Genomic DNA, 12,094 nt, shown 5'->3' with positions numbered 1-12,094 from the left:
GCAGTACTGAGGGAGTGCTGCACTGTCAGAGGGGCAGTATTGAGGGAGTGCTGCACTGTTGGAGGGTCAGTACTGAGGGAGTGCTGCAGTGTCAGAGGGGCAGTACTGAGGGAGTGCTGCACTGTCGGAGGGGCAGTACTGAGGGAGCGCTGCACTGTCAGAGGGGCAGTACTTCCATCTTTCAGATGAGATGTGAAACTGATGAAAAGCAGGGGATTCTCCCTGGTGTGCTGTCCAGTATTTATCCCTCAATCAAAATCACTAAAAAACAATTTATCTGGACATTATCTCTCTGTGGGACCTGCCGAGTTGCACAGCACAGAAGGAAGCCAATCAACTCATCGTGTCTTTGCCTCCTCTTTAAAGAGCAACCAAATTAGTCCCACTGTCCCTATTTCTGGCACGGACACGATGAGCTGAATCACCTCCTTCTCTGCCATAAATCTTTCTGTGTTTCTATTTTTCCCCCTTCAAGTATTTATCCAATTTCCTTTTGAAATTTACTTGAATCTGCTTCCCACAGAGAGATAATGTCCAGATAAACTGTTTTTTGGTGATTTTGATTGAGGGATAAATACTGGACAGCACACCAAGGAGAATCCCCTACTTTTCATCAGTTTCACATCTCACCTGAAAGACGGAACCTCTGTCAGTGCCTCTCCGCCGCGTTCCAGATCACAACAATTTGCTCTGAAAAAAAAATCCTAGTTTCCTTCACTTTGTTTGGGCAATTATCTTAAATCTGTCCTCATCCCTGGTACCATCCTGGTAAATCTCTTCTGCACTCTCTCCAAGGACTTGACATCCTTCCTAAAGTGTGGTGCCCAGAACGGGACACAATATTCCAGTTGAAGCCTAACCAGTGTTTCATAAAGGTTTAACATAACTTCCTCGCTTTTGTTCTCTCTGCCACTATTAATAAAGCCCAGGATCCACTTTGCTTTTTAAACAGTCTCATCGATGTGCTCTACCACATTCAATAATCTGTGTACGTGAACCCCAAGTTCTCTCAGTTCCTGAAACCCCTTTAAAATTGTACCGGAGGTGAAATGGATAGGGAAGCTCTCGGGGCTGTTGGACCACTGTAGCTGCGGCGAGCCAGGCAAAGAGTAAACTCACTCTTCTGGTTCCACTGCTTTCCACGGGAGGCCACGGCCAGTTGTTTCCTGGACAGATAGAGTTACCAGAGCGGATAGCGTTAATCCACCAGCTGGCGGGCCCAGAAACCTTTAGAGTTCCATCCAACAGCTGGGGCTTCGACGACAGGGGAGGTGAAACCCAGCACTGCCCAGTAACCCAAAAATAGCCTCTCCTCGCAATCAGAGCAGCATACTCACAAAGGACAGTGACTGACCACCATGGCCCTGCCACTTCTCCTGATTCTCTCCTTGGTGTTTGAAGGTAAGACTCAGCATCAATCGGTTAAAAAAAAAGCCTGATGGATTTAGCTGAATTATCCTTCTTGTGCTTTTCTCCTTGTCCGTTTTAATGTTTGAAATAAGAATTGTATGTTTTTTTCTGGATGTGTTTTATAAATCCTGCATTTGAAGATTTTAACCTGAAAGGCAGATAGGGCAGGAATTAAAATGCCTCGAATGAACCCAGGTTGCCTTCCGGTAGGTATGTGACCTGGTGGCAGAGGTATTGGTGGATGGGTGGCTAGTCTGCCAGTGCTGGAAGGAGAGAGAAAAAAAACTATAAGTGGTTATCTAGCATTCAGGAGAAAATAATTCAGTAAACAAATTCTGTAAAAATAAGAAAGACTTTCATTTATATACCACCTTTCACAATCTCAGGATACCCCAAAGCACCTTATAGCCAATGAAGTATTTTTGAAATGTATTCACTGTTGCAATGTAGTAAATGTGGCAGCCAATTTGCACACAGCAAGCTCCCACATACAGGAATGTGCTAATAACCACATAATTTTCTTTAAGTGATGTTGATAAATATATAAAAACAGTACTTCACAAAGAAGGAAAGACTACATCACTAAAATTCTCAGTACCACCGCAGTGAACGAACTCTTGATTACTCGTCCAATGACCTTTCCACAGTATTACTGCACAGTTATAATTGCCAAATCAGTGACAGCATTACACTAAGTAAATGGCAATGGTCTTGCTGGACAGCATTGTGTATGGTAACAGATCTGTGTCAGCATGTCAGGAATTGTCCCCAGGGCCAGTGGATAATTGCAAATGCTGATATTGGCATGGACCCAGAACAGAAAGTTCCACTCCAAGCTTTGGTCTTCACTGAGTGATTTCAGCCAGCTGTCGGTAAAAGAGCTTGCATTTCTACAGCCCCTTTCACGGCCTCGGAATGCCCCAAAGCGCTTTTCAGCCACTGAAGTACCTTTTGAAGTGTAGTCACTGTTGTAACGTAGGTATCACAGCAGCCAATTTGCACACAGCAAACTCACCCAAACAGCACTGTGATTATGAACAGATCATCCAATTTAGTGATGTTGGTTGAAGCATAAATATTGACCAGGACACAGGGGAGTACTCCCCTGCTCTTCTTCGAAATAATGGCCATGTGGTATTTTACGCCCACCAGGGAGGACAGATGGGATCTTGGTTTAATGTCTCATCTGAAAGACGGCAACTCTGACAGTGCAGCACTCCCTTAGTCATTCACTGAAGTGAGATTACTCGTGGTATAAAGCTGCGCACAGCAAGATCTCAGAAACAGCAAATGGGGAAATTATTGCTTAATCTGCACATTTTTTTCCGTTGTTACAAATTCTACAGATGTCACCCAAGATGTCATAAACTGCCTTTCTGAATTCCCTTGTGTGTTTCACACCTTTTCACATCATGTTTCAAGACACTTGCCCTGAATTTCCTTGGGGCTGTGCTGAAACTTCAGTGGAAGATCGGAGGAACAACTGGAAAAGCAGCACAAATGATCATTTAGCCTTCTTATACCATTTCTAGAAACGTAGGAAGATTGGAACAGGAGGAGGCCATTCAGCCCCTCAAGCCTACTTCACCATTCAATTAGATCACGGCTGTTCTATACCTCAACTTATTTCCCTTGATACCCTTACTGAACAATAATCTCTCCATCTCAGTCTAAAAAGCTCCAATTAACCCTCAGAATCCACAGTTTTATTTGTGGGGGGGGGGGGGGGGGAAGAGCATTCCAGAGTTCTATTGCCCTTTGTGTGAAAAAATGCTTCCTGATTTCGCTCCTAAATGGCCAAGCTCTACTTTTACGGTTATGTCCCCTCGTTCAAATCCCCCATCAGAGGAAATAGTTTCTCTGTAGAAAGCTCCCACACAGGGTGGCACAGAGGTTAGCACCGCAGCCTCACAGCTCCAGCGACCCGGGTTCGGTTCTGGGTACTGCCTGTGCGGAGTTTGCAAGTTCTCCCTGTGACCTGTGTGGGTTTCCCCCGGTTGCTCTGGTTTCCTCCCACAGCCAAAGACTTGCAGGTTGATAGGTAAATTGGCCATTGTAAATTGCCCCTAGTGTAGGTAGATGGTAGGGAATATGGGATTAATGTAGGATTAGTATAAATGGGTGGTTGATGGTTGGCACAGACTCGGTGGGCCGAAGGGCCTGTTTCAGTGCTGTATCTCTCTATGACTCTATGACACAGCAATGAGATAAATGGCCAGATCGTCTGTTATAGTGATGTTGATTCAGGGATAAATATTGATCTTTGTAACACCCTGTAGCTGGCAATGTAAAGGCAACTCTGCCACATTAACTTCAGTACTTGAGCACCATGCTTGATGTGGTCAGATTGGTCAAATTCTTACACAATGAGGCAGGTGGCTATCAATTCACCCAAATCTTAAAAGGTATTTGATACTCTCTGCCACGTTTGGTGGTAGTGTTGTAATATGAATGAGGCGGTCCTGCGACTGCTACAAGAGCAGAGGACCACCTCAGCGAGGCACGGTCAAGGGTTTCCCTATAGACGGTTGTTGTTCTGGCCGCTGGTGATCTGAATGCTTAGCCCATCTGTGTGGTTCAGTGATGTGGCTTTCACATGTTTGGACCTCACGTCAAACCAATTTGGGGGGAGGTGGTGGGAGAGGTCAGAATTTCCTCACTGGACAAAAAGGAAAATCCATTGGCTCGTCCCATCAGTCCGAGCTGCATCCAAAGGCTGGAAGCACAATGTCAAACCCACCACACCTGACTTGTGTTACTGTCAGGTGGGGAGTAGGATGCCTCAAACCCACTAAATTACTACTTTGAAGACCACTGAGAAATGCTGTGATACGCTGCACTGCAGAATGATGGAAACAACATGCATGCCTGCAATTCCGCACACAATCAGATCCCAACAGCTGCTGTGGGCACTGTCAATTGGAGGCCAGCCATTTCCCAGCAGGAATGAGGTGGAATTTACAGTGCAGAAACATGCCATTCAGCCCAACTGTTCTGTTCTTGTGTTAATGCTCCACGTGAGCTGAAGAGGGAGAGAGAGGGAAGAACTATAGGACCAATTGTTCTGCTTGAACAGGGTTCTTTCACTTTCTGCATGGAAGATGAGCTAATGCTGCCTCCTGATAGCATTCTCTTTTGCAATGGAAAGAAAGAGAGAGGGACTGAATTTTAGCCCAGTTGCCTTCCAGTCTGGTAGGCATCAATGCAGGCCATGAGTAAAGAAGCAGAGACACAAGGAACATCGAAGGCCCTTCAGCCCCTCAAGCCAGTTCCGCCATTCAATTAAATCATTGCCAATCTGTATGTTAACTCCAAGGAGCAGTACGTCTGCTGAGGAAGAGATGGGAGGACTCTAAATGGCTCCTGGCACGTATTAGTAACACCACTGGACCAGACAGTCTTCCTCTCCCCACTCACCATGGATCTTTTTGTGAACTAAGACCCTTCCGTTTTGGAGTCTGGGCCTTTTTGTGTAGACCTGCAAATATTAATATAGGTGGGCTATTTTTAAGCAATACTTCATTTCTATTTAAATCTCGTGAGGAACACTCAACAAATATAGATCCGTAAGCATTAACAAGCGAGTGTCACCTTACACCAGATCACAGGATTAAGGCAGGTGATGAAGGCCAAACATTAGCTCAATTATCTAGAAAAACAGACCCTTCTCCTCACAATATCTCTAAAGCGACTCCTAGGTTGAAGTCCCCATTGCCCTACCCAGAACTTCATTCTGAATGTGAAGATCATTGTGTGATGCGTTGGCGTTTAGTTTCTCTTCCACCAGTTTGAACCCACACATACTGTCAAGGCTTACCTTGTAGGAGTATTGTGGATTTAGTTTAACGATAATGTTTACTCTATGAGAACCCCCCTCAAATTACCCACTTTCAAGGTTGAAGAAAGAATTTTCATTCCTATAGCACCTTTTAGGACTTCAGGATGTCCCAAAGCACTTTACAGCCAATGAAGGACTTTTGAAGTGTAGGCATTGTTGTAATGTAGGAAATGCAGGAGCCAATTTGCACACAGCAAGCTCCCACAAGCAGCAATGTGATAATGACCATATAATCTGTTTTTTTAGTGATATTGGTTGAGGGATAAATATTGGCCAAGGACACCAGGGAGAACTCCTCCATAAGTCCACGTTTCTCAGTGTTTTGCCTCAATCTCTTCTCTGCACTACCTCCAGGGCTCCAGTGTGTCTTGTTGACCAACACTGGACACATTGCTCAATAAACATAATAATAACAAAAAATGCTGGAAATACTCAGCAGGTCTGACCCTGATGAAAGGTTACTGACCTGAAACATTAACCTTGCTTCTCTCTCCACAGATGCTGCCAGACATGCTGAGTATTTCCAGCAATTTTGTTTTAATTTCAGATTTCCAGCATCTGCAGTATTTTGCTTTTATATTATAGCTCAATAAACAGTCTGACTCAACGTACAGTTTTAGTAAGACAACCTCCAACATATTTATTTTATTTAGAAATACAGCATCTTGAGATGTTTTACTATGTCAAAGGTGCTATATAAATGCAAGTTGTTGTTGTGTGTTCAACTTCCGAACATTGTCCTGTGGAGTAACTCCTCCCAGCCACTTTTTTAAGCAAAGTTCTTTTCAACATGGGAAAAAGGAGACTGCAATTCCTCAAATGGTTTTAAAAGATGGTGGGCCACTTTCATTTCTTCCTTCTTGACCCGAGACATGCTGGGTCACAGTTGATAGGAATCAGCAGTATTCTACTACATGACTTAAGTGACCAGATTTCAGTACTGTGAGGATCAGGCAGGAAGTGTGTGTAGAACAGCATATTTTCTTTGGAGGATTGAAAGAGACAAGGTCAGAGAAATAGTCAGCCATGGCTCAGCTGTTAGTACCCTTACCTTTGAGTTACAAACTTTTGGGTTCAAGTCCCACTCCAGGAGTTGAGCACCAGAAATAAAGACCGACACTCCAGCGCTATACTGAGGGAGTGTTGCACATTCGGAGGTGCTATCTTTCAGATGAGATGTTAAACTGAGGCCTCGAGTAAAAGGTCCCATGGTATTATTTTGAAGAAGAGTAGGGGGAGTTCTACCTGGTGTCCTGGTCAATATTTATCCCTCAATCGACATCACAAAAAAAAAAGATTATCTGGTCATCATCACACTGCTGTTTGGAGGAATGGCTGTGTGCAAATTGGTTGCTGTGTTGCCTACATTACAACAGTGACTACACTTCAAAAACAGTCTTTCATTGGCTGTGAGGCGTCCAGTGGTCATGAAAAACGTTACAGAAATGCAAGTTTTTCTTTTCTTTTAACAACTAACAAAATAGAGAAGCAAGAATGATTGTGGTAGAGAGGTGGTCCACAATTGGACTTTGCCAGGTTTAAAATCAGGTTGTTAAATTGGAATTACCAAATGGCCCATTAATCCCAAATAGACAAGCAAAATACTGTAGATGCTGGAAACCTGAAATAAATTAATCTCTAATTCAGTTACAGTTAGTTCAAATGAAGAAGAAAAACTTTTGAATAAATTGATGGCCAACTATGATAAGAGGATCCGACCAGCAAAGTTTTACGGAGATATCATTGATGTGACTTTGAAACTTACACTAACCAATCTCATCTCATTGGTAAGAAAATTCTTTGCAAATGTATTAAAGTGTCAACATTGTCAAGACATTCGAATGAATTTGAGAATGCTCAGCTCTTTGCTGATGAGGCCTCTTCAGTCGAGGTCTATCCACAGCCAACTAATTTAATTCACTTAACCCAACCAATGGAATTGGCTCAACCACTTCAATTCAATCCAACTATTTTACCCCAGCAAGTACAGCAAGCAATTAGGAAGGCAAATGGCATGTTGGCCTTTATTGCAAGGGGATTGGAGTACAAGAATAAAGAAATATTGCTACAATTGTATGGGGTTTTGGGGAGACCACACCCGGAATACTTTGTGTGCAATTTTGATCTCTATATTTGAGGAAGGATATACATGCACTGGAGGCAGGACAGCGAAGGTTCACTAGATTAGTTCCTGGTATGAGAGGGTTGTCCTATGATAAGAGGCTGAGTAAATTGGGTCTATATTCTCTGGAGTTTAAAAGAATGAGACGTGATCTCATTGAAACATTCAAGATTATGAAGGGGCTTGAGAGGGTAGATACTGAGACACTGTTTCCCCTGGCTGGGGAATCTAGAACAAGTTTCAGGATAAGGAGCCAATCATTTAGGACCGAGATGAGGAGAAATTACTTCACTCAAAGGATTGTGAATCTTTGGCATTCTCTATCCCAGAGGGTTGTGAATGCACCATCATTGAATATATTTAAGGCTGAGATAGACAGATTTTTAGTGTCTCAGGGAATCGAGAGATATGGGAGCTGGCGAGAAAGTGCAGTAGAAGCCCAAGATCAGCCATGATCATATTGAATGGTGGAGCAGGCTGGACAGGCTGTATAGTCTACTCCTGCTCCTATTTCTTATGTTCTTATGTTCTCAGTGAATAGGACTGGAAGTGAAGAGAGATATAATCCCTGACCTGCAGAGATGATACATGAGGTCCTTGACACTACTAAGAATACATGAGCCCACTTGCTCAGTTTCCAATTTTGCATAGCTCATGATATTGGTCATTCTGCCAAAGCCTAAGCTAACACACGGAGTGACATTTTTTTTTTTAATTCCTAAACAGAATGAAAAGGAGGAGATGCTTACCACAAACGTATGGATTGAAATTGTAAGTATTGTGTAGTCCAGCCCTGTGGCAGTCATGTTGGAGAATATACTGACTGTGACTATTATGGTAACCTTGGAGGTTAAGGTTGGAGTAACTCAAAAGTGAGACCATAATTCAGGTTGGGGGTATGGATGATGCCATTAATCCCAGGGACTGAGTTCTAGTTTTAAAATACATGCAGTTTAAAAAAAAAACTATTCTTTCTCCTGTTAAGGTGCTTATTCATGTTGGCGTTTGATTCCAAAGCCACAGGTTACCCTCTGTTTTTCATGTGTGAGCCTAAACAGTGGATGTTGTCAGACTGGCACTGCAGCTTCCCTCACCAACATCCACAAAGAAAACTTTTCAAATTGCTTGATAGTCATCATGAGCGGGAACCCGGGATGATTTAAAACCCCTCCCCACCCCTTCCGCTCCAGCTAAGGGGTCTTGCGACTCCCACCTTCTGCTGGACTGTGATCAGCTAAATCAGTACATACCCAGATCTTCCTCGTCTGTATGGTTCATTTCTAAATAGGCCGATCTCCTATTTATGTCACTGCTGGAATTAGAGGGTCAACAGGCAATCTGTTCTGAGGTTAGACGTGAGGGGTTCCACTCACTCTGATTTGCTCCCCCTCAATGTAAGCTTTAGATAGCTGAGAGCAGAAAGCTATACATATGGAGCCCTGTGCATGGGAGACCAATGTCCTTTCACTCCAATGGGCCAGCTGAGAGACAGACAATGAGAGGTTAAATAGAGAGAGAGAAAGAGACCGAGAATGAAATACCAGCCGGGATATTACCAGCCCATTGGAGGTGGGCTGGGAGGCAGGAGGGGCGGGAAAATGGTGGCAAAAGGCTTCAGGAGGAAAGCCCAATATGTTTACGCCGGGGATAGTCCCAGCAGTGGAGGTGGGTGGACGGCCAATTTACATAATTAAAAGGTGGGGGGGGGGGAGCGTGGGGGGGCCTTGATTTCAGAGGCTCTATGCCCCGACGAATGGGCCCCCAGCAACAATGGCCCACCCCCCCCCCCCCGGGGCCCCGACGCCTAGCCCCAGCACAACAAAAGAATTTCTTGCCTCCCCTTCGAGGGTGCCCTCAATATGGAGACGCCTTCTCTTTACCCTTGCAGTCTTGGCAGTGACCACCTGTATCAGGGGCGCTGCCGAGGCTGCAGAGCTGCTGGTCTTCTGATTGGGTTGGCAGCTGAGCGAGGCAGCCCACTGCCCATAACTGGAATGCGAGCATGGCTGCAGCCTCTTATTTGGCTGCCGGCAGGAAGATTGTCACCGAGGTCTCACTTCCCTCCAGCACTGCCTTGGGACCCACATTGGGTCCCGATGTCAGGACCTACCTTGTGGTGGCAAAATCCCGGCCTGAGAGAGAGAGAGAGAGAGAGAGACAGACCGACAGAGCAGGAAACAGACAGAGCGAGGGACAGAAGGAGAGACAAAGACAGAAAAAGAGACACAAAGACAGAGAGAAAGAGACTGAGAAATAGAGAGGGAGTCAAAGGGTATCAGAGGTAGTCAGGAAAGTGGAGTTGTGTCCACAAACAGATCAGTCATGATCTTACAGAATGGTGGAGTAGGCTCAAGGGGCCGAATAGCCTACTCCACCTCCTAGTTCGTATGCTTGTATGTATGAGAAGGTGAGACAGTGAAAAAGCGATACTGAGAGATAGAGAAGAAGATAGAAAGAGAGGGAGAGAAAGTGAAAGAAAGAAAAGAGAGTTGATGTTAGGATTCCCCTGGGTTGGACCCCATAACTCCCAATAACAGTCAAATCATGAAAGAAATTCACTGCTCAGAATTAAGGCAATAATAATCGTAGGTAGTTCAGTCCTAACAGGTGAAACCACCTATTCAACAGAAGGTAAGCCAAGAGAATATGTAAATCAAAGAAAATGGTAACAATAGAAAAAACTGAGAGGGTCAAAACTGACTTAAAATAATAATGTAAAATGTTTGATATCAGCTCCGCCGCCTGTTAAACACCTCTCAACAACTTGCTGTGTATAAAAATCTCTCTTCATATCTCCCTCTGGTTCGTTTGCCAATAATTTTACATCTGTATCCTCAGTTTAACAACTTTCCATTTAGTGGAAACAGTTTCTACTTATTTACTTGATCAAAACCCTTCAAAAATTGGAACCCTGCATTACATCTCCCTTTAAACTTCTCTGCTCTAAGGAGATCAATCCCAGTTTCTCTATAGTCTCTTCATGTAACTGAAGTTCCTCATCCCTGTTACCATCCTGGTAAATCTCACCCTCTCCCAGGCCTCAATATCCTTGATATTGATACTGTTTCATCAAATCAAGGTCAACATAATTAAAATTCCTTACAGGTCCTCTGCTGCTCACCAGACAGGACTCAAGACAAATTGTAAACCTGGTGTGTAAGGGCAATGCAGCAGGAAGGTTGCATAAATATGGCTTTGTATTTTTGTAATAGCAATGGAAAGATTATCGCTTAGCTTGGAACGAGTCCAATTATGATGGCATTCAGCTGGTCAGAATCCCTTCCTACCTGGTCTGGCTTCCTGAAATTGTCCTCGAGAACAAGTGAGTATCTTACTTATGTGCTTCCATTCTACAGTAAACACCCAGCTCAACATTACCCTGAATACAACAATCTCCCAGCTCACGATTACCCTGAGTGCAACACTCTCCCAGCTCACTATTACCCTGAGTGCAACACTCTCCCAGCTCACTATTACCCTGAATACAACACTCTCCCAGCTCACTATTACCCTGAATACAACTCTCTCCCAGCTCACTATTACCCTGAATACAACACTCTCCCAGCTCACTATTACCCTGAGTGCAACACTCTCCCAGCTCACTATTACCCTGAATACAACTCTCTCCCAGCTCACTATTACCCTGAATACAACACTCTCCCAGCTCACTATTACCCTGAGTGCAACACTCTCCCTGCTCACTATTACCCTGAATGCAACTCTCTCCCAGCTCACTATTACCCTGAATACAACACTCTCCCAGCTCACTATTACCCTGAGTGCAACACTCTCCCAGCTCACTATTACCCTGAATACAACTCTCTCCCAGCTCACTATTACCCCGAATACAACACTCTCCCAACTCACTATTACCCTGAGTGCAACACTCTCCCAGCTCACTGAATACAAAACTCTCCCAGCTCATTATTACCCTGAGTGCAACACTCTCCCAGATCACTATTAACCTGAATACAACACTCTCCCAGCTCACTATTACCGAGTGCAATACTCCCCCAGCCCACTATTAACCTGAGTGCAACACTCTCCCAGCTCACTGAATACAACACTCTCCCAGCTCACTATTACCCTGAATACAACACTCTCCCAGCTCACTATTACCGAGTGCAATACTCCCCCAGCCCACTATTAACCTGAGTGCAACACTCTCCCAGCTCACTGAATACAACACTCTCCCAGCTCACAATTATCTGAGTGTAACAACCCCCACAGTCACGATTTACCTGATTGTAACTCACTCCTAGCTCACTATTATCCTGAGTATAACACACTCCCTGTTCACTAATACCCTGTAACACATTCCTAGCTCACTATTATCCTGTGGTACTATCAGAATGATATAAGATCTTGTAACTTTCTGACTGTTGAGCTTTCTTTCTCCCTCTCTGTAGTGTTGATGGCCAATTTGAAATTGCTTACTACGCTAACGTTCTTCTGTCCAGTAATGGCAGTATTTACTGGTTGCCGCCTGCTATATATCGAAGCACCTGTGCAATTGCTGTAACATACTTTCCATTTGACTGGCAAAACTGTTCCCTTGTCTTCAGGTAAGTGCCCTAGACAAGGGTTAGATTGCAAATAATGAAGAGACAAATTAGTATCGCACACAATGCAGACAAATTTCCTCATCCAAACTCCTTTCCACCTGAGCTGCCACTGGGGTTATTCAAATGTCTGCAGCCGCATTCTATTTAATGGTCACAATC

General features: G+C 44.2%; 1 protein-coding gene across 1 annotated transcript in view; it reads left to right on the top strand.

The window, feature by feature from the left end:
* Positions 1 to 1,358: 1,358 nt before the first annotated feature.
* The window catches only part of chrne (cholinergic receptor, nicotinic, epsilon), a 39,668-nt gene continuing 28,932 nt past the window's right edge, over positions 1,359 to 12,094 (top strand). The window contains exons 1-5 of the mRNA XM_068023971.1: positions 1,359 to 1,401; positions 6,902 to 7,035; positions 8,097 to 8,141; positions 10,583 to 10,692; positions 11,780 to 11,935. Of these exons, the coding sequence (XP_067880072.1) occupies positions 1,359 to 1,401; positions 6,902 to 7,035; positions 8,097 to 8,141; positions 10,583 to 10,692; positions 11,780 to 11,935 (488 nt within the window). The remainder of the gene's footprint in view (positions 1,402 to 6,901; positions 7,036 to 8,096; positions 8,142 to 10,582; positions 10,693 to 11,779; positions 11,936 to 12,094) is intronic.

The sequence above is a fragment of the Heterodontus francisci genome, chromosome 48 (genome assembly GCF_036365525.1).
Source record: "Heterodontus francisci isolate sHetFra1 chromosome 48, sHetFra1.hap1, whole genome shotgun sequence".
NCBI lineage: Eukaryota > Metazoa > Chordata > Chondrichthyes > Heterodontiformes > Heterodontidae > Heterodontus > Heterodontus francisci.
Note: the sequence above shows the minus strand (reverse complement) of the source record. Positions and strands in the feature narration are given on the sequence as shown.